General features: G+C 46.7%; 1 protein-coding gene across 2 annotated transcripts in view; it reads right to left on the reverse strand.

Moving 5' to 3' along the window:
* LOC140212879 (uncharacterized) overlaps positions 1-27,993 on the reverse strand; it is a 77,605-nt gene that overhangs the window by 33,247 nt on the left and 16,365 nt on the right. For both annotated transcript variants that reach the window (XR_011889853.1, XM_072284011.1), the window contains exon 2: positions 27,243-27,284. Coding sequence is in view for 1 of the 2 variants with exons in the window: in XM_072284011.1 (XP_072140112.1) it covers positions 27,243-27,284 (42 nt within the window). In the remaining variant the exon portion in view is untranslated. The remainder of the gene's footprint in view (positions 1-27,242; positions 27,285-27,993) is intronic.

Here is a 27,993-nt window from a genome sequence, read left to right on the forward strand (position 1 = left end):
TAAATAATTAATAATTTTTATCGCATCTTGCGCGGAGTATGCAGGGGTTGTGCTGTGTCTGTGGCCTGGTGGGCACATCGAGAGAGCTGAAGGTCATCAATGACATGCTTGTGTAGGCGATCGGCTGGAGAGCGATAAATGCTGTCTGTTACGATCAGTAAGTCGTACCGAAAGAGGAACATCTGTGGCGCAGACCATGTCTTCGTGTTCTGGCGGCAGCGCCCCGCGGTGTTGAATTGTTTGTCACCATTTGTTCAATATCTTACACTTTAGTACTTCAAGAGTAATGGCGCCATAGGGCCGCGAGCCAGCGACACCCTTAAGCTGAGTCGCACGACGAATGTCAGCACGGCTCTTCACAGAACATTTCGCGCACGCTGTCAAGTTATCGCATATCCGACTCCCAAGCTCAATTTAAGAGGGTCCTGAACCACATATATATGAAGACTAAGAAACGCCTTATAAAGAAAATTGTATCTTTCTGGAATATAATACCAAAACAACTTTTCCACGAAACCTAGTACGAGCGTAGGTACCTTTCCGAGTACATAGTACGTGCCTTTCCCATTAGCCGTCATCATCCTCTGTTCCCACGTGACGCTGGCGGTAATGTGGCGATGCCCCGCCTATGGCGTTACGGCGAGAAAAAGCCCCTTAATTTCTCAAAACCAGCGCCATTCTTAGGTCTTTCCGCCACCCTGATCTCACCGGCGTTTCCTCTTCGTCGCCTCCTGTCGCCGGAGCCTCCGTCACTTCTCCATTGCCCCATCCGTGCCACGTGGAAGCATGCGTTGCGGATCAAATCAAGTGTGTCAGGCTGTCAGGTGTGAAACCTTGATTGTCATGCCGTCTTGCGGTGCCTTCGTTGCGACAACCGACAAGGCGAAGGCAAAAGGGTTTTTGTTGACCATCTCCTGAGCGCAACGCAAAAAATAAAGAAAATCACGGATGCATAGCGTTGGGCGGGCTGACTTCAAGGAGGTTGCAAAGAGCGCACGGCTTTGTGAAGTGCCACGGTTCTGCGCTGCGTCTTATTTTGAACACAGTTTATGGCTGCCTCTTTAAAAAGTGCTTCCGTACGTGTCCATGCTGTGCGTGGTTTTTAGCATGTCAATGTTGACTTTTTTCCAAGGTGCTCGCTTGGTTTCATAAGAGTATGTTGCCACGAAAGTGACACGCACCTGCAGCGGGCGTTCGACATAGAAGCGACTCTGTTCAGGCATTTTTTTTTTCAGATCCACTAGAAGTTAGCACATTATCGACGCTTTTGCAATGCTTCCTAATACCTACGAATGCAGTCGTTCAGCTTCTGAAGGAGCTTCTGAAGTTCAGAAGCTCAGCTTCAGCTTCTGAAGTTCAGCCTATGAAGGAGGTTGCAGCGGATAGCTTCGGATAGCTATATTTAGGACACCTGGGGTCGCTTAACGTGCACTTCGACCTTACAGTATGTGTTCAGGTAAATTCCTCGTGGGCGTTCCATAATTCACCCCGCAAGGGCGTGGTAGCGCTGCCTCAGAAGTTAGCGCCTGGGCGTGATTGTATTCCTTTAACAGATTTTATTTACGTGTTGTAACAGCGTGTCATTATTTCCTGCATTCGACGGCGCCTCCAGGACGCCAAAGCGGCAATGGGAACACCACAGCTACAAGCAGGCCTGGTCTTTGGGCTGGGGCTCTCCAAGACCTGCGCGTGCCATGGGGGGAATAAATTCGGCGGTCCGCTGTCGCGTCTCGGACAGCCAATTTTGTGTGCGAACTCTCTCTGCGCTGCCTGCTTTATTTAATCTCAGGTGCTTTCCTGACGCCTCCGTTAGCGGTTACATGGGCTGTTCGGTAGCAGTACTTCTAAAGAAAACTATCTATCGTCGCGACGACAAAAGCACCCCGCAACTAAAAAAGCACCCCGACGTGCAAGAAGAAATTACTGAACGCCAACGAGGCATCTGCCCACTGGCCTCTTGCGTTTCGCCTCTGTCCCGGCAGCTTCCGGGTGCGCCCTCGCTATTGGAGGGATGAGCAGCGCCTACTCGCACGTTTTGTGTGCAGGATTATCATAACAGAGAAAGGCGGCAAAGGGCCGCAGGCCCCTGATAAGGATGAACATTTTTGCTGCTCAACGTTAACCTTTTTATGCGTCCGATTAAGTATATGGCTATCGCATGTTATATACACTGTATGTGGCCTTCCATCTCTTGCGATAAATCATCATCATCATTCACATCATTATCAGCCTATTTTATGTCCACTGCAGGACGAAGGCCTCTCTCCGCGATCTCCAATTACCCCTGTCCTGCGCCAGCCGATTCCAACTAGCACCCACAAATTTCCTGAGTTCGTCGCACCACCTAGTCTTCTGTCGTCCTCTACTGCGCTTCCCTTCTCTTGGTACCCATTCTGTCACCCTAATTGTCTAACGGTTATCTAATTGAGCATTACATGACCTGCCCAGCGCCATTTTTTTTCTCTTGATTTCTATTAGAATATTTTCTATACCCGTTTGCTCTCTGACCCAAACTGCTCTCTTTCTGTCTCTCAAAGTTATGCCTAACATTCTTCGTTCCATCGCTCTTTGCGCAGTCCTCAATTTTTTCTCAAGTTTCTTTGTCAGTCTCCAAGTCTCTGCCTCATATCTCAGGACCGGTAAAATGCACTGATTGTATACCTTCCTTTCAATGATAACGGTAAGCTTCCAGTCAGGAGCTCACGATGTCTGCCGTATGCGACCCAACCCATTTTTATTCTTCTGTGAATTTCCTTCTCATGGTCAGAGTCCCCTGTGATTAGTTGACGTAGGTAAACGTAGTCCTTTACAGACTCCATATGCCGACTGGCAATCCTGAATTCTTGTTCCCTTGCCCGGTTGTTCATCATTATCTTTGTCTTCTGCATAATAATCTTCAGCCCCGCTCTTACACTCTCCCTACTAAGGTCCTCAATCATTTCTTGTAACTCGTCTATAGTGTTCATGAATAGAACAATCTCACCGGCAAACCGAAGGTTGCTGAGGTATGCGCCGTCGATCCTTACTCCCAAACCTCCCCAGTTTAATAGCTTGAATATTTCTTCCAAGCACACAGTGAATAGCATTGGAGAGATTGTGTCTCCTTGTCTGACTCCTTTCTTTATCGGGATCTTCATCCTTTTCTTGTGTAGAATTAAGGTGGCTGTGGAATCACTGTAGATATTTTCCAAGGTATTTGCGTAAGCTGTCTGTACTCCTTGATTACGCAATACCCCTATGACTGCTGGCGTGTCTACTGAATCAAATGCTTTTTTGTAATTATGAAAGCCATATAAAGATGCTTATTGTACTCTGCGGATTTCTCGATAAACTGAATAATGACAGGGATGTGATACATTGTAGAGAATCCTTTCCTGAAGCGCGCCTGTTCCCTTGGTTGATTAAAGTCCAGTATTACCCTTATTCTATTGGAGAATATTTGGTAAATATTTTATGTAATACTGGGAGTAAGCAAATAGGCCTATAATTTTTCAGTTCTGTAATGTCTCCGATTTCATGGATTAGTATAATATTTGCATTATTCCTCTTTTCTGGGACCCTTGCAGTTGATAAACATTTCGAATTGAGAGCCGCCAGTTTTTCAAGAATTATGTCTCCTCCATCTTTGATTATATCGACTGTTATTCCGTCTTCTCCTCCCGCTTTTCCCCATTTCATGTCTTGCAAGGCCCTTCTGACCTATCTCTAGTTATAGGAGTTTCTGCATCCTGTTCATTGTCATTTCGAGTGGAGTTCTCCTGAGTCCTCTCGGTACTGTACAGGTCAGTATAGAATTCTTCCACTTCATTTATTATAAAAGACATGTTTTTTGCCGCAATTGAACACTCACAAAAGGAAGACACATAAAGACAACACATAAAAAGACACATAAAGATAACGGTAAGCTTCCAGCCAGGAGCTCCCGATGTCTGCCGTATGCGACCCAACCCATTTTTATTCCGCTGTGAATTTCCTTCTCATGGTCAGAGTCCCCTGTGATTAGTTGACGTAGGTAAACGTACTCCTTTACAGACTCCAGAGGCTGCCTGGCAATCCTGAATTCTTGTTTCCTTGCCCGGTTGTTCATCATGATCTTTGTCTTCTGCATAATAATCTTCAGCCCCACTCTTACACTCTCCCTACTAGGGTCCTCAATCATTTCTTGTAACTCGTCTGTAGTGTTCATGAATAGAACAATGTCACCGTCAAACCGAAGGTTGCTGAGGTATTCGCCGTCGAACCTTACATGTCTTTTAGCAAGCACCAACTAGGCCAACAAGCAGTTCATTTATTATACCTTCGAGATTGCTGATATTACCCTGCTTATTTTTCAGTGCATACACCTTGGTTTGTCCTATGCAAAGTTTTCTTCTCCCCGATTTCAGGCTGCGACCATTTTTTTTACAGCTTCCTTAGTCTTTGGGACGTTATAATTTTGAACATCACTTATTTTCGCCTTGTTGATAAGTTTTGACAGTTCGCCGAATTCTATCTTATCTCTTCTGTTGGGCACTTTCATTCTTTGTCTTTTTTTTATTAGGTCCTTTGTTAATTCGGAGGGCTTGCCTACTGGTTGCCTTAGTCCCTTGCCTCTCACTTCAGTTGCTGCCTCTGAAGCCAGCCTCGTTACGGTTTCATTCATTAGCTCTATGTCATCATTATCATCTTTCTGTTCTAAGGCTGCAAATTTGTTTGCCAGTACCAGCCTAAATTCGTCTGCTTTTACCCTTGCTGCCTCTAAGTTGACCTGTTTCTTCTTGACCAATTTTATTCTTTCTGTCTTCAAATTGAGGTGAATCCTAGCCCTCACTAACGTATTGTCACTGCATTTTACCCTACCTATCACTTCTACCTCCTGCACTATGCTGGGATCGGCACAAAGTATGAAGTCAATTTCATTTCTTGTTTCACAATTATGGCTTTTCCAAGTCCACTTTCTCTTGCTACGCTTCCTGAAAAAGGTGTTCATTATTATCAGCTCATTCCTTTTTGCGAATTCTACCAGCACCTCTCTAGTGTTCCTAGAATTGGCGCCGTAGTTACCAATTTCCTCTTCACCCGCCTGCTTTTTCCCCACTTTTGCATTGAAGTCGCCCGTTACTACTGTATATCGACTTTGCACTTTTATCATCGCTAATTCAACGTCCTCATAAAATTTATCTACTTCCTCATCGTCGTGGCTGGATGTTGGAGCGTAGTCTTGTACTACATTTAATGTATACTTCTTATTAGGTTGGTTACGACTGCGGCTACCCTCTCATTAATGCTGTAGAATTCTCCAATGCTGCCCGCTATATCCTTAAGGATTAAGAATCCTACTCCGTATTCCTTCTTATCTGGCAGACCTCTACAGCAGAGGAAATGGCAGTTATTCAGCAACGTATAAGCCTCACCTGTTCTTCTAACCTCACTAAGGCCGATGATATCCCAAACAATGTCTGACAGTTCCTCCAACAGTACTGCTAAGCTAGCCTCACTCGACAGAGTTCGGCAATTAAAGGTTGACAGGGTCAGTTTCCATTGGCGGCCTGTCCGAACCTAGAGATTCTTAGCACCGTCTGCTGCATTACAGGTCTGGCCTGCGCCTTGGACAGGTGCTCCGCAGCTGCTGGGGACTGAGGGCCATGAGGTAATTGTAGATATCATCGAGGAGGTTGTGGCCGAATACTGCACCAGGGAGGCCAATTCCTGTTCTGGTTAGGGAGTGCCTTGGGCCAAGCTTAGTGGCCCTTCCTAATTTGGTTGTACGTAGATTAGTATATCCCCACACACTCTCGGCATCTTTCGCCGGTATCAGGCGCCACTCCAAGCCTGCAGATGTAGTGCACTGGAATATGTCATACGCAGATACGCCATCGTAAAAAAGGGGGTGGGGGGTGGAAAGGATTCGAACTTCCGACTACCGCAACCGAGCATAATATATAGCTCAGTAAGATAATCCCGCAGGCGGCTAGGCTACTTTGTCGCCTATAAGTGCGGCCAAGAGGGCCCTGCGTGCCTAAAAAATCCGCTGATTTGTCAGCCATCTGTGGGTTGTGTAGTGTCAACATCTATACGCGTATTAGGTTCCCCGAATACTTATTCATGATCTGTATAAGCTAGCTTCTATGTATTGTTGCCTATAAGAAGGGAATCGCGGCATGTCAGGGCTTTGTCTGCGTTATATTTTCTAGTGTTGTCACTAGAAAGTATTGGCAAGGTATGTCGGAAGTGTAATTGTAAAGCCCTTTTCGTAAAGATTTCGTCTTGCACGACATAGTGTCAATTCTTGGTGGCCCTAACCTCTTGTTTCCCGAATGTCACGCATGCAGGCGGTCTTGAGCGCACCTAGGTACACGATATATTTTCGCTGAATGTGAACAGCACTTAACACTTATGGGTAAAAATAAAAAAAAGGGAAAAGCTTTTGAGCGCTTACCGAGATGCCCCGAGTTGCGTTTGAGCCGCTCGTCGCGTCTGCTTGTCCCATGGCGTCCGAAAACTAGCGCACTCGCGGGTTGCTATTCAGAATGGTCAGTCGGACCGCCGGCTCATTACCGCTCCGAGTCTTGCGCGCAGGAAGCGACCTTGAAAGCTCCCGATGGTGTCTCTACCCTTTCTTCAGCTTTGGACAGTGGTTGTATTAGAGCTAATGAGGAGGAGGAAATGGAGGGTGGTTAACTGACCCCGTCGTTTTTCTGGGAACGCTGCGGCCCTAAACGGTACAAAGTTGGGAATTGTATGCTGCCTCCTTTAACCTGCAGTGGCGCCTTCTTCGATTAGTCAGACAGAGTTTCGGCATTTCGCGCTTGTAAACAAATTGGCGGCTGTGTTGCCGCGGCGGTCGCAATACAGTTCTCGGGATTCCAAACAAAAATAAGCAAGAAAGAGTAACTGCAGATGCAGACGTGCTGGAAATCTGTGCGTTAATCTTACAGCTAGGTGCTGTTGTTACATGCTTTTCCTTCTTTGCGTGAATATTGCAAACAAGAACCTTCCCGTCCTTTCACTCTGTTCCTTCTGTGCGGAAATTTCGCATCCTCAAGAAAAGCCCGTTTTGGCAGCGCGCCTCGTAAGTTGCTGCGGATTAACTGCGGATTAACTGCGGATTAACACTACATTTGTAGTGTTAAGGAGCGTGTAATCCCAACATCTATACGCGTATTAGGTTGCCCGAATACATATTCAAGATCTGTATAAGCTAGCTTCTATGTATTGTGGCCCATAAAAAGGGAATCGCGGCATGTCAGGGCTTTGTCTGCGTTATATTTTCTAGTGTTGTCACTAGAAAGTATTGGCAAGGTATGTCGGAAGTGTAATTGTAAAGCTCTTTTCGTAAATATTTCGTCTTGCACGACATAGTGTCAATTCTTGGTGGCCCTAACCACTTGTTTCCCGAATGTCACCCACGCACGCGTTCTTGAGCACGCCCTGAGTGTGGTAAATATATTGCGTTCTTTTTGATTGAGTGTTTACGGTGCTGCCGTGGAAGCTGCGCGTAGAGATGTTATGTATGTTTGCATCCCAGTACCACTAGAAGAATTAGTGCATCTCTTGCAATTCGATATAATAAATCCTTCTTCCTTCGGGTATCAATGCTTGTGCGAGCCTGACAGCTCAGTCGACTGTGTGTATTTGTGCCGTATACTTTCTTTGTCTGCAAGACTTTGATAAGTACCTTTATTATACTCATTTGAGGATTGTTTAGTCCTACAACCACATTGTTCTCTCTGTCTCGAACCCCGCCTCGGTGGTTTAGTAGCTATGGTGTGGCGCTGCTAAACAGGTCGCGGGATCCAATCGCGGCTGCCGCGATTCCAATTCAATAGGGGCGTAATGCAAAATTACCCGTGTCCCATGCACTGGGAGCACGCTAAAAGATCCAGGTCATCAAAATTAATCCAGAGTCCCCCACTACGGCGTGCCTCATATCAGACCGTAGGTTTGGCACGTTAAACCGAAGAATTAAATTTTTTTTCCGTCTGTAGTGTTCGAGTTGCAGGGACACTGCTGCCCTGCGAAAACTTACAAGACAAAGGAGTACAGACGCACGCTCTATACAGATAAAGAATTAGGACTTCAGCAGATGTATTACTGGTGCTAATAGGGCGGGGGTAATTATTTTCGGAGCCTTTGTTCATTTACCCCATCATGTTCCTTCTTGCTATGACATTCCAGCCTCTGGCACTGTGCGATTTCATTTGCTGCGAAAAGTACCGGCACGTTGTTCACATTATCAGTACTGTCTAGGTGTGAAAATGTTGCTCATGGCCGTCAGAACCAGAGCATCAGCTACACACATCTGTGAAACACGCAGAGCAGAAGCGGCACAGTTGCTAGGCGTTGCTAGCCCCAGCCAGTTGGAATCTTTCTCGCACCGGTGGAACAAACGTATCCTGACAGTACGTAAATGAACCCGCGAAACCACGTTAACATAATTACAGTAGTCAAAACTTGAAACTCGGGTAATTCGCGCCTTTGAGCACACCGCGTGCATGCGCTGTGCCTCAGCAACATAAACTTAACCTGCGGACGCTTTACACCTTAAATAATGATCCTTTTCTCTATTCTATTGCGCAATAACACGGCATTATTGAAGTTACCGACTGATGAAGACAAATCTCGCCTCAAGAACTACTCGGCGAGGCTCGAACGAAGTTTTTCGCGGATTTTCCCCGGTAGCTTGTTAGCCGTCGTCTGCTGCGGCTGGGTCGGCGTAGGCGGCGCCACTGTCAAAGCCACGCCGAGCAGGGCAGTGAATAGGAGCAGGAGGGAAGTGCTTGGCGCTACTTTTAGACATTAAGGGGTTTTACGGCGAGGTAAAGTCCCTTGATAATTTGAAAGTAGCGACACTCTTTGAATTCTGCCGCCGCCGCGCGACCTCCTCGCCTCTTCCTCGCCCGTCGCGCGTTCCCCCCGCGGTAACCAGTTTTGCCCCCGTTTTCCTGCACGGCGATTGGTCTCCCTGCCGTTGCCCTTGGAAACGCGCGGATCTTGAGTTTTGCTAGTGTTTTTATTTTCCGTTCGCGCCATTTTCCTCCTGAGTACGGCTGGCTCGGCGCTTTAGCTCGGCGTAGCGAACGTTGTACGCTGTGTTTCCTGCTCTATGTGCTAGCGCTATGCCGGGCTGTTGCGCATATAACTACCGCAAGAAGCCTGAAGATGGTTATGCCGTTTTTATGATACCACAAAGAAAGCGTGATGGCTTGCGCAGGAAGCAGTGGCTGCATGACATTGGCCGAAAGAACTTTGTTCCCACAAAGCTCGTAGCAAAGCATCCCGTAATGATGCATTTTTTTTTCTTTCTTCTGGCTTGCTCACCAGCATTTTTGTTGCGGTTGGCCTCAGTATGCTTAATATTCTGGGGCGGCTCGATCACCTCGCACGTCGCTAACTGTTGTTATTCAGTCGGAAGTGCAGCATTAAGATTCTGCTTCGCGCCCTGAAAAAAATTTGTGGGAAGTATACCCGTGGTATTGCAGGTGATGAGCGTTAGCTAGTAAACATTGAGCTTTCTTTTTAAGTTTTAAGGCGAAAGCCTTTAGATCTCTATGTTTCAAGGTTGCGTTGTAAACTGGAAATATCACGTGACGTAAGGAAGGCCAGAGGTGATCCAAAGCATGTCCACCCCTGTATAAGAGAAGGATTACCCAAGTTAATGAATGATTAGTGATTGACATAAGGTGGATTAGGGAGGATTAAGGTTGATTAGAGGGTATTAAAGAAGATTAAGGTGGATTAGGGTGCATTAAGAAGGATTAAGATGCATGAATAAAGATTAAGGTGGGTGGAGGAGGGTTAAGGCGGATTATGGTGGATTATGGTGAAGGGCTGATGAAAGGGTATTAAGACCGATAAGGGTGCATGAACAAGGATTAGGGGGATAAAGGTAGATAAGGGAATATTAAGGTCGATTAATGTGGATTAAGGTGAATTAGGGTTGATAAACGAGGATTAAGACCGATTAGGATGGATTAGGGACCATGGAGCTGGATTAGGTCTGATAGAGGTGGATTAGGGCGTATTAAGGTAGATTGGGACTATTGAGCAGGATTAATTTGAAATGATATGCATGAATAAGTATTAAGGTGGATGACGGAGGAATAAGGCGGATTATGATGTATTAGGGTTGATAAAGGAGGATTAACACCGTATAGGTAGGCTAAGGTGCATTAGGGGCGATGTAGGTTGATTAGGTTGTATTAAGGTGGATTGGGAGTATTAAGCTGGATTAAGGTGGATGAAGGACCATTAAGGTGGATTAGGGTGGACTAAGGCGAATTAGGGTTCATTGAGTATTAAGCCCGGTTAGTCTACCATAGTCCTCCAAATGCAAATTAATCCACCGAATCCACATTCATAGATCTTTATCTACCTTCATTCACTTAAATCCACCATAATCCACGAAAGTCCTCCTTAATGCACCCTAATCCACCTTCATCGACCTTAATCTACTCTAACCCTCCTTAATGCACTTTAATCCTCCTTAATCAACCCTAATGCTTCCTCGTTCACTTTAATCCACTACAATCGTCCTTAATTCCCCTTAATCCACCCGAATCCACATTCATCTAGTCTACCCTAATACTCCTTGATTCACTTTATTTCACCCTAGCCGACCATAATTCTCCTTATTACACCCTAATCCGTGTTAATCCACCCTTATCCATCTTCATGCACTTTAATCCACCCTAATCCTCTATAATGGTCCTTAATGCACCTCAACGCACCTTCATCGACCTTATTCCAACCTAGTGCTCCTTTATGCACCTTAATCCACCTTCGGTCACATAATGCACCTTCATCGACTTTAATCCACCTTAACCTTCCTTAATACACCCGAATTAATCTTAATCCAGTCACTAATCAATCATCACTTTGCTAATCATTAAGCATCTCTTATACTCGGCTACTTATGCTTTGGTTCGCTTCCCGCCTTCGGTCACGTGATATTTTCTCTAGCTCACAACGGGACCTTGAAACAGAGGTCTAAGGTATTCGCTTTATAAGCCACACACAAAGGGATGCGTCACAAGCAATACTAGATCAGACGCACGAAGTAAAGCATCTGATCATGAGGCAGAAAAATTGTCTGGAACATAGAACTCGCCTCAAAGCACCCTTTACATCGGTATACCCCGTTCATAGGACTTTAAGAAAAACCCAACCTCCTCATAAAGGTTGCCTCCAGCATTATCGATGCTCTTATTAGTATTTGTCAATATTTTCAACCCCACTGGGGCGCGCAACTGGCCCAAAGTAACACGCCTCCATAGAATCCTGCGGCCCGTCCGCGGGAGCCCAGGAGGAAAAGCGCGCCGTGCGCAGCCGGCGGGCGAGGAGAATTGAGGAGGAAAGCGCCGTGAGGCGGAGAGTGTCGCTACTTTCAAATTATCAAGGGGTTTTACGGCGAGGGGGCTCGTCGCGACACTACGCGGCGATCGCGGTACATACGTTACGCAGCAGAGGCAGCTAGCAGCGCCGAAATCCGTGCTGGTATGCTACAACCTGGCAGTGCTACGACGTGCGGGCCGGATTTTTTCTGCAAGGATAGTAGGATAATTGCAGAGTGCGCACTTGTAACGCCCATAATGACGGTCAATCCAAAGGACATCTAAGCAGAAGGATCGGGAGCAAGCGCTTACTGGCACGCGTCTCTTGCAAATTCTAAGCGTCAGTTATCGCTGACGGCTGCGACGCACGATAAGCAGTGCGCCTAAAATGTCGTTCCTACTTGGGCGGGTGTGGCCGAGCGTCGTGTGTAGCAATATGCTATATGACGAAATATGGAAGCCACCGGCAGCCAAAAAAGTGTAGGAGAGGGCTTTTGTTTAGAAGAGAGCGTTAGAAAAAAAGGTGACTTCACGCTCCGCCTGCCAGCTCCGCGCGCCACGCACGCGTTTGGTTGAGAATTTCACATTAGGCTGTGCTTACCAAGGAATGTGTTTTTTCAGCGTGCTCGAGGTATGATTCAGGACCCATTGAGTATTTTTCTGGCCCAGAAGTAGTCTCGGGATGAAAAGTGCATTCAAACTAGACGGTAAAAGAGAGAGAGAGAAACCGAATATTTGAAAGTCAGGAACGTTAACCAGACGAACGTTCGCTTGCTTCTATCCCGCGTTGGAGAAATGGGATATAGGGGGCTAACAAAGAGAAGATACAGCACGCGCTGTTTCGTACAGATTTGAGGGAGCGCACCGAGTCTATAAACGGCTGTAGAGGCCTGGGTCCGACTTAAGGTACTGCAGTAATGCTTTCGTTGCTTTCTGTGCCATCGACGTACTCAACTATTATCCAAGCATCTTCATTTCCGAATTTTACTTTTCAGCTTGCGGAAAGTTCACAGCAGAGGTTCAGACTCACAGTCACAGTGGGGACTAAGACAAATTCTGGTTATTTAATAATGTGATTGGCATTCCTTGCTTACTTCAGGTGTTTTGAATCTATCTATCTATCTATCTATCTATCTATCTATCTATCTATCTATCTATCTATCTATCTATCTATCTATCTATCTATCTATCTATCTATCTATCTATCTATCTATCTATCTATCTATCTATCTATCTATCTATCTATCTATCTATCTATCTATCTATCTGTCTGTCTGTCTGTCTGTCTGTCTATCTATCTATCTATCTATCTATCTATCTATCTATCTATCTATCTATCTATCTATCTATCTATCTATCTATCTATCTATCTATCTATCTATCTATCTATCTATCTATCTATCTATCTATCTATCTATCTATCTATCTATCTATCTATCTATCTATCTATCTATCTATACTCATACGAAGATGAGAGAGAGAGAAGGATATAGGAAGGCAGGAGGAGGAGGAGTAGATTTTAATGGAGAGAAAGGAGGAGAGGTCGGCCTGGAGAGCGTGTCTCTAGCCTGCTACCCCTCACTGGGGAATGGGGAAGTGGGAAATACAGGGAAAGGTAGGTGGCGGATGATTATGATATGTTACAATGAGATACTATATACACGTTGTCCAATATGCGGATGCGCACTGGAGACGCAATACACTAAGAGTAATCTTGTCCATACAAAAAGTAATCTTGCCACAAAAAGTTTTTGCGCAAACACATTTCGCACTGAGTACACGTCTCACAGCTTCTAGAGGCGATCGTCTAAACCAGTCTCACTTAAAAAGTTCAAAAGTGCTTTTATGGCACGTTGGGCACAGTCAACACTCCTCCACGCGCCCAAAAGCTTTTCTTCTGAAAAGGGGCGGGAGTCCAAGCTGTCAACTGTAGATTTGAGTTTTCTTCGTTCGGCCGCATATTGAGGGCACACGCAAAGTACGTGAGCTATTGTCTCGAGAGTGTGACAGACGCTACATTCAGGGTCCCCTGTTTGTCCAATCTTGTGAAGGTATCGGTTGGTGTATGCCACACCCAGCCGTAATCGATGAATGAGCGTTTCCTGGCTTCTCCGCAACCGAAGTGGATGCCGGAATTGTAATCCAGCGTCAAGTCTATGGAGGCGCTCTTGTCGATGTTCGGGGTTGTCCCAATGTTGCGCCGTAGAAGTTTTAAGGGAGGCATGGAGCAAGGCGTTAATGTCACACCGGGAAAAATGAATTTTTATAATGGTTCCGTCAGTGTGCGCCTGTTTTGCTTCTGCGTCAGCCTGTTCGTTTCCAGCTATTCCACAATGGCCAGGAATCCACTGCAGCACGATGGTATGTCCGGAATGAGACGCCTCAGCAAGCAGATACATGATGTCATAAACGAGGAGACTAAATGCGGTTCTGTCACTCATATAATTGCTGATGAGTGGCAGTGCTGGTTTTGAGTCGCAGAACACTGTCCACTTCTCGAGACTTTGTTGCAGTATGCAGCGAACTGTTTCTCGAACTCCGGTCAACTCAGCTGCTGTAGACGACGTCCTGTGTCCTATCTTGAGCCGTTGTGCGATCCCCATTCCTGGCACAGTGTAGGCCGCCGCGGAAGAGGTCTGTGTCACAGAACCATCTGTAAAAATATGTTCGTAATATCCATACATGTAAGCAATGTATGATAGCGCGAAATGCTTGAGGCCAGCAAGCGGCATCTTCGACTTCTTTGTTATTCCAGGGATTGAGAGCCTTACCGTTGGCTTTGCCATCGTCCAGAGTGGAACTTCGGGTATGTCATACGGTTCGAAGTCCGACGGCAATATGTCTTGCTGCGACAACACGGCTTCTGAGTAGGCGGACACAGGCCGTACGCTTGTGACGTTCGTGAGTGGATGGTTCCTGTGTCTAGTCAGTACCCTTAGATGCACTCGCAATGGCTCATGTTGCAGATAAACTCGAGCTGGGCACACATGTGCCTCTGCAATAGTGCCCCAAGTAGACGCACATCGTGGTAGTCCTAGGCAAATTCTCAGTGCGCGAGCCTGAGCACTTTCAAGTCTGCGTGCAGCAGTTGTACTAACCCGAGAAAGTACAGGCGCACTGTAGCGGAAGTAGCCAACAAAAAGTGCCTGGTAGAGCTGCAGAAGAGATGACTTGGATGGCCCCCATGATTTTCCGGACATATGTCGAATGATCTGAGTAAAGCTGTCTAGCTTTTTTCTTAATCCTGAGAGGTGCTTGACCAAGATAAGTCACGGTCACGGAATAGGAAGGCAGAGATTTTAACCAGTCAAGGGTCTGGTTGGCTGCCCTACGTGGGGGGAAGGGAGAAGGGGAAGAGGGAAAAGGGAGAAAGAAGGTGCAGATACGTGTACGGACAGTACTTGAGTTAAAGCCGCTCTCGCAAACCAGACGTTCTGAGAAAGCACAAAAGTGCCGTCACTGCCTTCTGAGCCAACGATCGGTGGGGACGGTGCTTTAGTAATGTCTGTTCACTCAGAGGACGATCATCGAATTTCCTGAATGCATTGGACAAAGATTGCCTTTGTGTTTGAAATTGAGGACAATGGCACAATAAGTGGTCAATGTTCTCCTCGCATCCGCAAACATCACACGTAGGACTATCAGTCATTCTAATTAGTTCTGAGTAGGCATTCGTGAAGGCAACTCCAAGCCACAACCGACAAAGAAGAGACGCTTCGCGTAGGTGCAGACCGGCCGGAGGTCTGAGTTGAAGTGACGGGCTTATTCTGTGCAGTCTTGTGCGCCTTGCATGCGCGGTATTCCACTCTGCTAAGGAGATCTTGCGAGCTAGATTGCGAAGTTGTCTCGCGGCGTCAGTCCTTGAGAGAGCAATGGGGACGCAGCGCTCTTCTTGGTTTGGCATTCGAGCTCCCTTATCTGCCTCATCATTTCTATGATACCGCAATGACCTGGCATTCACTGAAAAAATATATTATGGCCGTTTTCTCCTAAATGATGGACAAGTTTCACAATTCCGCATCTGAGCTGATCGTGAGTTTCATGTCGGAGAAACGATTGCACACATTGCAAAGCCGGCCTTGAATCGCAGAAGACTGCCCATTTCCTAGCACTTTCAGTACTTATCACATGAAGCGCATCGCGGAGAGCCGCGAGCTCTGCAGCTGTAGACGTAGTGACATGGGAAGTCTTGAACCTCTGGGTTATTCTCATTGTTGGTATAACTACAGCGATACCGGAATTGGTTGATATAGTTGAGCCACCAGTATAGATGTGTGTACAGTCGCTGTATTTCTCGTACAAAAGAAGTAAAGTTAGTTGCTTTAGTGCTGATGACGGCAAGTCCGACTTTTTTTGAAGTCTTGGGACTGTAATATTTACTTGAGTACGGCGCACACACCACGGAAGAATGGAAGGTCTTGCCGCAGGTGTGTAACATGACCTGAGAGAAGCACGGTGCGCCAAGACAGTCGCACTGTATGCCGTGTGGGGCCTATCTACTGGGAGACTTGCGAGGTGGTGGGTAGGGGTCCGGGTGAAGTGTCTTATGTGCACATGCATTGTTTCAATGCTAATGCGCGTTCTAAGAGTGGAATCTTGAGCGACTGCAACAACTTCAGTCGTTGACGCACTCCGCGGTAGGCCAAGGCATGTCTTGACGACCTGGCCTGGGATGCTGTGGATTATATTCAGGTTAGTTCTGCAGATGTTGGACATGACCGGTAGGCTGTACCGCAGGAATCCAATAAAGAGGACCCTGTACAGTTGCAGCATAGATTGTATTGGCACTCCCCAGGTCTTTCTTGCTAGGAACATAGACATATGGCAAATTCCTGTCAGGTGTTTTCTCACATAATTCACATGAGCGGTCCAGGAGAGATTTCTGTCAATGACCACACCCGAAAATTTGTGACTCGCGCTGTACGAGATCAATTGTCCGTCGACGGATATCACGTATGGTAAACGCCACCACTGCACACTTTCCATATGATATATGAAGTCCTTGTTCTCGAAGGTAGGATGATGTTAAAGTGGCGGCCTTCTGTAGCCGCGCGCGAAGCTGCAGTCGCGTCACAGCCGACGTCCAAATGCAAATGTCGTCGGCATAGATGGATAGCTTAACGGCGCATGGCAGGATGTCGGCGAGCCCAATGAGTGTTAGACTGAAGAGCGTTGGGCTCAGTACTCCGCCCTGAGGCATCCTACGATTACTGTAGTGCTGAGAGGTCGGGCCGTCCTCGGTAAGTACGAAAAAGGATGTCTTATGTAGATAGTTACTTATTCAGAAATAGACCTTGCCGATAAGTCCTACTGCCTCTAAAGCGTTGAAAATCGCTTCGTGCGTTACGTTATTGTAGGCTCCTTTAACATCCAGAAACAGGGAAGCAGATAGTCGTTTCCAGGACTTCTGGTGCTCGACGTAAGTCACCAAGTCGATAACGTTGTCAATGGAAGAACGGCCACGCCTGAAACCGGCCACTGCATCTGGGTATACGTGGTCTATCTGGTCTACCTAGTCTACCTGGTATACCTGGGTTCGAGGTACCATTCTAGCCGTGATAGTCCATCCTCTCCCTTAGTTTTTCGATGCAACTGGCAAGCGCAATTGGTCGGTATGATCCAATGTCTACAGGCGACTTGCCAGGCTTGAGCAGTGGAATTAGGCGACTGGTCTTCCGTTCCTGGGGAACCGTACCTGTCTGCCAGGAGTTGTTGAACAAGAACAGGTGCACTTTCCGAGCCTCTTCGTCAAGATTATATAGGGCACGGTAGGTTATACCGTGGAGTCCTGGTGAAGATGAACGCTTGCACAAGGCCAGCGCAGCTTCGAGTTCATCCATGGAGAAAGGACTGTCCATGCGGGGGTCGCGTGAAATCGCTGAGTGGTGGAGGGTCGATGTTCCAGCGCAACTAGTTACGCCAGACCCATTAGAATCATATGGGTTCCGGCCCACGCGTCGCATCCTGGGAACGAGGCGGCCCACAACTTAGCCCTAGGTTTCGTCAACCGGGCAGTGGGCGAGCCGGTCCTGAGGTCGGCCGGAGAGACCTTGACCACCTACCACGAGATCACATTATACTACAGAAACAACAGAAGGACGCTCCCGCCGCCGGACAAAAGCCTTAATAAACACCAACAAGTGGCCTGGCGGAAGCTACAAACTAACACCTTCCCCAACCCCTATATATACTCCAAGGCCTACCCAGGAGTCTGCACCCCCGAATTTAAGCTCTGCGGGGTCACAAAGGCAGATTTAAAACACATTTTATTCGATTGCGACAATCTAAAACCGAAAAGAAAATGGCATCTCTCTAACGAGCAAGAGTGGGAGGATGCGGTGTCCAGCTCGGACCCAGCGGTTCAACTGCAGGCCGTCAGCTGGGCTTTGGAAGTCGCCGACAGACAGGGCCTCACTACCATAACAGGTGGCGCTAGAGGAACTGATCGGACGGCCACCTCACGCACCCTGGAAGCCCACTAAAGTTAACCAAATCTTTTCTGTTGACGAAATAAAGTTGTTACCACCACCACCACCCGCCAGCGATCCTTCTGCAGAAAGCTTCAGCGACGTCAATCTCGCTGCATTGTTGGTGAAGGGCCAAAGACTTAAAAGGGTGGCACTGCTGAGGGGTTCCACGGAGACCACGAACAGTTCTCCATATGTGAGACAAAGGTTTTCGTGGATCCAAAGACTCGCAGAATGACTTCCATCTTTGCGATTTAAGTTGGTCCATAACACGCTGAATCTTCTTTTGAGTTATTCTGGCCAGCCTCAAGTGATGTACAGACTTCGTGCGCCTACATCTTCGCTCTGCACGGCGACGAAATGCACGAAGCTTCTCCAGCTCAATGTCGTATTCGGTGCGTGTATATAATCTCGGAAGCGAATGTGTGGCAGCCTCTAGGGCACCCTTTATGATGTCTTCTAGGCTAGACGCCAAGTGAGCACTGCAGCTGTATTCGACAATTCATTTGAACATTGGCCAGTCGATGCATTGTGTGATGCCGGCTAACTTGGAGCCCGTCAGCCCTTCAATCCTAAAAAAAGTGGGTAGGTGGTCACTTCCTCGGGTTCCAATATCTGAAAAGCACCTGACCTTTCCAGTGAAGGAGCGTGAAACGAAGGTGAGGTCCAGGCGGTTCCACGCAGAAAGGTGGGACTTCCATCATTTACAAGCACAGTTCTTCTTCAGAGGCAAATGACACTAATGTCCTTCCTCTCGAGTTTATCTTAGAACTTCCCCGGAGATGGTGGTGGGCATTAAGATCTCCAGTCATCACCGAAGACTGCGGAGTCGCTGTCGTGATTCGCCGCGACCGCTCGCAGTCCAGCCGACTTGAGGGTGATATGTAGGCTCCAACTAATGTGAATGTGAGCTTGCTTTTCTTCACTGTGAGACATACGTACTGGTTTTCTTGGTGAGATGGCACTGGATGATGGACATACGTAAGATAACGTCGTATGAATACGATGATCTTGCTGTAGTCTCCGCGGGTGGCGAGCATGAAACACTCGTACCCGGACAGTCTCATGTTATCTGATAGGGGCTCGCAGATGTCGATGATTGGGATCTTATTCGTGAACATCAGCTGTCGAAAGTCCGACATGCGTGACTTAGGTCCTCTGTCGTTCCACTGAAATATCGATGCGTTCCGGAATTCGTCACGAAACGGCGGCTTCTGGAGAGCCATGATTTCAACCAAGAGCTTCAAGTCAGGACCCAATGTGTCCAGCACCTGTATCACGCTTTGTGCAGAAGAAGATTTCATGTTGGTAAGTATAACGCGAATGGTATTCATGAGCGACCGCAGAATGTTGATGACCTGGAGATCATCAGCCAGCGTCTCTTCAACAGTTGCCGAAGCGGTCTAAGTTGGTGCGTTTTGAGACAACTTAGCAGGGAGTTGTTCCCTGGGTAGCTCAGGCCATTCTTCCGGTCGGGCGAGCTTCTCAACTTTGTTTGCTTTCCTTGTATTTGTCTTGGTGGCACTGTGCGTTGACTCGGCAATCCTTCCGACGGAAGATGGCGTGATCCTATCCGCAATTGCGGAATGTCGTGAACGTTTTCGGTGTCGATGCTGACGTCGCCGAACAGCGGCAGCAGCCTCTCGATGCGTTGAATTATCCCGCACCATTCGTTTTAGGATCGCGAATTCCATCCGCACCCGCGGGCAATCCTTTGATGCGGCCTTGTGAGGACCACTGCAGTTAGGGCACTTTAGAACATCTGTGCTGCAGGCGTCTTCTGAATGGGACTCAGAGCACCGCGGGCACACTACGTTGTCCACGCAAACACCCTTTACGTGGCTAATCTTACAACACTTGAAACACTGGAGGGGCTTCGGTACTAATGGTCGTACTGGATGGCGGACATGTCCTACTTTGACGTGGGAAGGAAGGCTGTCTCCATCAAACAAAATCTTCACACAGCGTGTTTCTCAGTCTGAAAATCCTCGTAATGAAAGTGCCTTCTGTCGTTGGCTTGATCAGTATTGGCAAGTCGTCATTCGGGATGGCAACGTCGACGTCATAAATTACCCCCGAATACCATCGCCGCCTGTATGGATTATTGATCGCACCTTTACGTTGTCGATCTCAGTTATATTACGTAGGTCTTGTAGGGCGCTGGGATGTAAGACATCAACTGCCAAGACATTCTTCCGCGAGTTTATTCGCACGTCTTTAATCTCATTTCATGCGATTCTCTCGAGTAACGAAGAGAGGACTTGCCTGTTGAGGAGCCGCAAATTGGTCGCCGGGTCCACGGGCATAAAGAGCATAGTGTGCGGCCAGCGCAGCGGTGCACTCTTCACGGTAGACTTTTTCACGGTAGCCTTCTTTTCGCTGATCTACTCATCACGACCTGGAAGTCATCGTATGACGAGTCGTAGCATTCCGAACATAACTCAGTGGCCTCGCTGTCTGTATCGCTTGACGCACTTCCACGTTTCCTGGACGCTATCCGACCTGACGACTGCGCATCAGGAAAGTCCTCCGAGATCTCTTCATCCATAGCCGCAAGGAGGAAGCGGCAGCTCCCAGAAATGCAGGGAAACAAAGCGAAAAAGCGGAAACAAAAGCACAAGCGTTCTATCAAAGAATCACCCACGTCATCTACCAGCTTGAGCCACTAGGTATGTGCTCATGGTCTTCATGCTGCTCTGGTCGTTCCGCCATGTTATTACAACTGCCTTACATGAATCTCGTATGCCATCGTCATCACGCCTCCTACGCCGACTCAGTGACCTAAGTTGTGAATAGCTTGGGCTACTGGGTATACCTGCTCGTGATGTTGACAGCCTCGTGGTCGTTGCATCATGGTCATTCTAACTTTGTCATCCTACTCTTGTCATGCCGGCGCCGTCACGTGATGCTTGCAATGCATTCGTCAGGCATTTGTTATCATACCGTCGTCGTGATGCCGCCGCTGTAGTTTTATCGCAATCACTGCAGTTCCGTCGTCCAACTCTTCATGCCGTCGTTGCCACACCATCGTAGTAATGCAGCCGTCGTAAAGCGGTTGTATGTCGCTATGCCATAGTCCTTATTGCGTCGTGGCTATAGCATCGTCATCATGCATACCTTATCATAAGTGTTGTCGACGTACGGTCGCGGTCTTCCCTTCGTCGTATTCAAACTTCATCATCCCACTTACGTGATACCGCTGTCGTCTGACACACATCGTCATACTCACTTTAAAGCTGTGATCCGTCTTCAATCGCTGCAGAAACGTCATCGCCGCCACACTGCCTTAATGATTCCTTCTCCACCCTTCTAGCGCATTCATACGGTAATCATTTATTCAGATTGAATCCCCAGTTGTCACGTCATCGTCGTCATTGCGTTATCATCAAGCCGCCATGGCCGCTATTGTCGTCATATTTTCGTCAGTCATTCAAGGTCACACTGTCTCGATAATTCCATCTTAGCCGTTCTATTATCATCATTTTAGTTTCGTCCTCAGACTTTCTTCATGCCGTCGTGGTCACAGCATTGGCGTCAGGCAATCGTCGTCATGCAGTTTTGTGAGACAGTGGTGGTCACGTCATAATGCACTCGTCATCATTACTTTGTTGTCATACCGTTGTCAAGCCATCGTTGTCACGGCCTCATCGTCGTACCATCGTCGTCATGCACTCGTTATAGTGTCAAACTTGACCGGTAGGGGTCATTTATTTGTGCTTACTTAAACTTCTATACTCGTCGTGCCACCGTCGTAACAGTTTCGTAATCCCACAGTCGTCGTCATATCACTGTCTTCATGTGGTCGTCGTGGAGCTTTCGTTTTGACAGTGTAATAAATATAAATACAGTCTCATTGTGGTCGTACCATCGTCGTCATGCTACGTTCAGCATTCCGTCGACGTCAATGCTCCGCCGTCCTTCTAGCCTAACCAAGCTGTATTCATTAAATTGTCATTATGCCGTCACTATCATGCCGTTGCGGTCATTGTGTCGTCGTCAGACAGTCACTGTCACACATCCGTTTTCATGCCGTCTTGGCGGTGCCATCTTTGTCAGCTTTGTCATCTAGTTGTCCTCAAACACTAGTCGCCATCTCATTGTCCACATGGCGTGGTTGTCACGCTCTCGCCACTACAACATTGTCATCATTTCTGAATTTTCATCTCTATGTGGTCGTGCCACCGTCATCATAACACCATTGTCCTTCCATGGACGCCATTTAGACTTCATCATTCCGCCATGTTTATGGGCGACATTTGTAAGCCAGTGCTCTAACAACGTAAGAGAGCAGGTGCCGGATACATTGAATGTCGCATGTAGCCGAAGCAGTGGAAGTCTCAGAATGGGCACTACAGAATTTAAGTAAACTACCGCAATACGGTGCGTCGAGACATTGGTTGAATACTAATCTCAGTGTCGTTGACAGTCACCGTGAGTTAGGTTCTGCCTCAGCTCTATCGGTTGTCGAAAAAGTGTCACACATCTACTTATCTCTATTCTGATATAGAACTAGGAAGCTTTTGCAAATGCTTCTGCAAATCTTTGCAAATCGAAACATTAAGAATGTGTCAAGTGAATGCAGATGACATATCGGTAGCTTAGGAGGAGACCAATACTATTTTGCCACATCTTTAACAACGAAATGAAGCATATTTGCAGCTTCGGTTCTATAAAGGGTGCCGGAACTGTTCAGGTTCCTACGTTGTCGCTAAAGTTGTACTCATCGCCGGTCATTACCAGAAATAATCGCATGTCCAGGCAGTAAATAAAATATAATTTCACGCTGTTATCAAGGGCTATGGTGGTCCTATCTTATTTCATGAGCCAGTTGCTTTTTGGTCCTGCGATAGGCGGCAAGATGTCGATTCTGAAGAACTGCCATACAGTCACACAGTATGACGCACTTCCAAGGCTGCTTCTCTTGAAGGAAGTACTTGAAAGCATCATGGAGGGCAGAAAGCTCGGCCGCCATTGAAGTCGTTGTGTGCGACAATGTGAATTTGATTGTTGTTTGCGAAGCCGTAATAACAACGACACGCTGTAGGCCTGATAGACGAGATGAAACGATCGGTATAGACTGGTAGCTGGTTCCGTACGTGTCCCTTAAAGATGCCTTTAACCACCACTCCGGGTGAAAACATACTGCAGTTTCACCCGAAAGGCGAAGCATCAATTGCGATAGGTAATCAGTAGACGGCTATACGAAGGACAGTAGTTTATTGGCCGTGTAAGGTGGTAAACATTCGCTTACTAACTGAATTAACAAGCGTGGTGTCAGCGCGCACAATCATACAGGAACACATTACGCTCGATTCACGATAAAAGTCTATCACTTTTGAATATATGTTATTGACTGCATAAACCAGAGTATGATAATTTTCGTTCATGCTTGTGGAGTTTATGCTCAATAGAGGCGTTTGCGAGCAGCTCTGTGTGACCAATTTAAATGGTTGCGGTAGTGAGCATACGAAGCTAATGGCAGACATTTATTGTGGCGTGAGGTTCTGAAGCCGTACAAGAAGGGTCGCTAGATAACTTTTACATGCTCTGTTCTCTCATATACCGTATACAGCAGGCGGACGTTGAGCTTTTATTTTGACGCGGGCCCTCCGTGTAAATATGAATGTGATCCCTTTAAGTATGGTAGAAATGACGCACTGTTTATAATTTGAACAGCCTCTGTTCACTCGTAGAGGACACGTAAAAGGCGCCCGTCGAACTTTCATTTTCACACGAGCCGTATGACAAACCTGAACGTGATCCTTATTGGTATAGTGGATATGACGCACTGCTGTTGATATCTGAGAATTCTCTATTCCCTCGTAGAGGCCATGTATATAGCGAGCGTCGAACTTTCATTTTCACAAGAGCCATGGGCTAAATCTACATGTGATTCTTGAAGGTATAGTAGATATGAAGGATTGCTATTGATAAGTTGAGCATTCTCTGTTTCGCCGTACAAGCACCTAAATTGCACTTGTTTCTTGTGAGTTGAAGAACAGCGTTTTTTTCACGTGACAGAGCCCTATCATGCCTAATTAAAATAGCGTTGATGAAGTCTAGATCTTATTAGAGATTATGCTGAATGAAATAGATGCTCAGCCTTGAAATCTATATGCATAGATTTTTTATGTGAACTCAGTTGCTCAGGGAGGCAAAGTACACACAGATAAACTTAGACGTAGCAAAGTTAAACAGAAAAGCATTTGGCACATTTGCTCCGGAAGCATCATGTGTCGCTTTGTACTCCTTCCTTTTTCCGTTACCCGGGACCCTATAACGTAAATCTATTTCAAAGTGTTTCTGTTCTCTTTTTGCGATCTGGCCTCCTCGATTGGCGAAACATTTTTCGGGCTACCCTAGCTTCGGTTGCGAAGCGCCACGTAGATGTGTTGCAAAATATGTTCACTCACGTGAATCGTCTTGTCTGAGTTTCAGACTACAAATTTCGAGACTCGACAGAGGCTCTGAGACTTTTCCCCCTGCCTCATAATTCTTCACAACCTTAGAATCAACGCAAGTAGATGTATCTCACTGGCTGGCGCTGTCCTGGTTCTTGTTTTTGTATACTGGACTGATGTCTTTAAGTGGGGAAGCACAGCGTCATGGTGTGCTAGGCGACAGTACAGTAGCTTTTGTCAGGGCTGTCACAATCTTGCCATGCTTTGTGGGCAACCAGAAAAGAATGCGGTGTGAGAACCATTGCAATTGACACTTTTTTTTCAGTCCTCGTTAACGATGATCTTCTGCAGACATGCTGCAGCGTGTGTCGCCTTTGCAACTCCTCGCTAAATGGCAAAATCTCTAGAATTTCTAAAAATTTTTAACTCAGGAACGCCTTCTCAGCCATCGGTTGATCATAACGAAACTAGAAAATCCCAATACGTGGTGGCGTGTCCCTACCGTGACATCATCAAGGCGACAGCATCACATTGGTAGCCGGGTAGAAGTAACTCACGAATTTTTGACGGGTTCCACAAGTTGTATTCCAGAAGAACGTGCTGCATGTTGCCCAAATTGCTCGCGTAAGATTCGTACAAATGGGTTAACAGCAAGCCAGCTTCTTACATAAGTGGCAATAGCGTCTTCGTAGAGAGAAATGAATTTACATTCACCGAAAAGCTTTCATCTTATTTGACTCTGAAAGATTGAACTTCCTCTCTTACCGCCACAACTAGTATCTCAGAGGCGACAAGATTACGTTTCACATTCCATAAGCTCACATAAACTTCTATTCACTGAAAGACTACGATCAACTTCTTCCTCTTTTCTCATATTCTAAATTACGGGGTTTATATCTCGTCATCTTGATTATGTTTAATATCTTCACTATTCCTTAGTGAGTAGATGTTTTCTTACTAGCAGCGTCAAGGCCTCCTTCCAGTCTCACCTTCTTCACTGAACTTGCTTCACCGGATGTTGTATGCACGTCTTTGGGCTGCTCGGACAAGCACAGGTGGTCATAGGACATGTGTTTGAAACTAATCGCATATAGTGAGCTTCACTAGCAGTTCCATGTTGAAGCCCTGTCGCAGAGATTGCGGGTTCTGGACCTCTGTCGCGTAAGCTTATTTCATTCTAATTTCTTGAAATGTTCCGACGTTAAAGTTAAGTAAGCCCGGACACAAGCACTGGTGATGACTCAGGAGTTCTTTTTCAACAGCCAAGTCAAACGATATCCTCGTTTATGGGAGGTGACTTTTGCTTGGTGTCAAAGAGAATAGCATCGCCGACCCTTGACAGGTTTTGCTGATTCAATTAGCTGAAGAGAAGCGAGGAGTACGCAGAAAAAAATTGGATTTCGTCGGGTCTAAGGTAATGCCGTGAAAATAAATAATTGCGCAAGGAGAGTCGTGTCCGCGTCTCCGATTGGTTCGCTGCCCTCCGCCTATAACTTGTTGTTGCTCGTCGACAATAGCGCCGGCGTGCAGTATGGCGTTATAAATGACGCCAATGTGCATACTGAGTGAAGTAAGCTTTGCAGAGTGGTGTCGCATATGTGCGGAAAAGTCTGGACAATGTTTGCTGCCATGTAATTTTGTTATATTAGGGAAACAAACCAATTGTAGCGGACAGCTCCAAGTAGCCTGTACCAGAGCGGTCACGAACAGCGATTTTTTTCCCTTCCAGAAGTAGACACTTTCCCACTAATCCCCAAAAATTCAGTTTTGTTCGGCGTAATGATGCACCTTTAGTGTATACGCCTCAGTTTAACGTGGTGAAGTTTCGTGGTTCTGTGAAGCAGAAGTAGGCACGGCCCAGAAACAGTTTGACCAATCATGAAACTTAATGGTGACAAAGCAATAGAATCGGAAAAATGGGAGCGTCCAAAGCCATCGTAGCCGACCCGCATTTGAGGGGGAGGGTTTACACACTCACTTGCGCACAGGTTTCACTGAACACACCGAGGTGAGAGGGTTTCGGAAAGAGATTTTATTTTGTTTGGCCTAACCATGCATAATCAGTGTGTACCCATCATTTGCAGACTGCTAGATATCGCTATTGTCGTCTCGTGACCGGCAAGCAGAGCGGGCGTGGTCGCAAAAATGTTTTTAATCACGGAAGGCTAAGGAACCTGGTGGGATAGAGACAGATTGGTATAGTTTTACGTTGCAGCCCTTCTTTCAGGCCTTCGGATCCCGATGGCTGCCTTCTGCCACGATAGCGGTTGGGGACAGGTGCTAGATCGCGCCGTAACTTATGCTAGAGGCACACGTAGCAGTCGACGTTTTACGCACGAACGAGTTGGCTCGGACTTCCTGGACAGCCCCAACAGCAAAGGCGAAAACACAGAACACAGCCAAAAATGTTCATGAAGCACTCTCGTTATGCAAGTTTGTTTTTAATTTAGTTTATCTTTAGTTGATGTACTACATTGTTTTCAAATCGGACAACATACTGTTTATACGTAGACATCCTCAAAGATAAAACTGATGTATGTCAGCACCGGTCCCGGAACATTACATGCCAACCCCATATTGTCGGCGCACAGCTTGTCCCTTCGACCGCGAACGTTCATATCTCTTATGTACAGATACTTGCGCCTTGCGTGCACCTCCCTCCTCGCAAGGCAGGTAGTACAGGTGCGTACGGCCTTGCACACGCGCGTATGGGTAGCCCGGCATTTTAGATGATAGTCATGTAGACATGTTTCTTTTCAATAGCTGTTAATCTGCTTCTCGTCCCCAGTTTGCCACTCTCTTTGGTACATATTCATGGTATGCCGACTCTGGCAGACGCCTCTACCTAATCTTAAGTAACGTTTTCATGCAAATTTCTTTCCTCTTATAAAGGACAACTTTACTACATAAACTTTGTCTCTCCGTGTTGAATCGTGTACGATAAGAAGTCGTTGCTTAGCACAAGCTGTAGTGTTAAACGTGTCTCTCAATTTCCGTGTGTATAGGAGTTTTTCTCCTAATTATGTTTTCGTAGTTACAAAAATCAACCTCTATTCAGTTACCTTGGAGGATTGTCATGAAAATGCACACTCGCAGGTAGAAGTCTGCAATGAGAAAAAAATTCAGGTAATGACATTACATTGAACAGAAAAATGATATTCCGTAAAACAGAATCAGTAGGTTTACGAAAATATTTTCGGCTTTAATAATGCCTTACCAAGAATCTAAAGCGGATGAATAACCCGAAACACGAAAACAGTGAAGGCGCTATAACACAAGCGCATACGCGTACGCGCTCCTGTGATGTACTTGTTTTGGCGTTTCGTTACTTTGCATACCGCAGGTTGCTGCAACAGTTCCACTCCAGTGAAAACGGAAGTCTAGAAATATTACGTACCGCGCTTGAAGCACAACACAAGTAGGTGATTTCTAGACAACCAAAACTGAATCTAGAGGACTCCGCTCTTAGAATACCGAGGCTCTCGGGTCAGCTTATGGGCATGTATCGCCTGATCAATTAAAATAAAACAGAGCACGACAAAGACTGAAACGACGAAGACGGCAGAAAGATAGAGCCGCTCATTCCCATAAACAAATTTTTCTTTAGACTACCTACGTTCGATACACCCAGTTATACGCGCATATTATTCCCGGCGCGCAACGCGAAGATTATTTCAGTAACTAACACAGCATATCCGTACAATAGCACCAACTTAGCTGCATACCCAGTATGCGATCCTTTTTCACTGAATAGAGTAACGTATACTAACACGCTTGTCCCTTGTTATGAGCCGTTCAGGAGAGCCCGCCCAA

This window comes from Dermacentor andersoni, chromosome 8, assembly GCF_023375885.2.
Source record: "Dermacentor andersoni chromosome 8, qqDerAnde1_hic_scaffold, whole genome shotgun sequence".
Taxonomy (NCBI): domain Eukaryota; kingdom Metazoa; phylum Arthropoda; class Arachnida; order Ixodida; family Ixodidae; genus Dermacentor; species Dermacentor andersoni.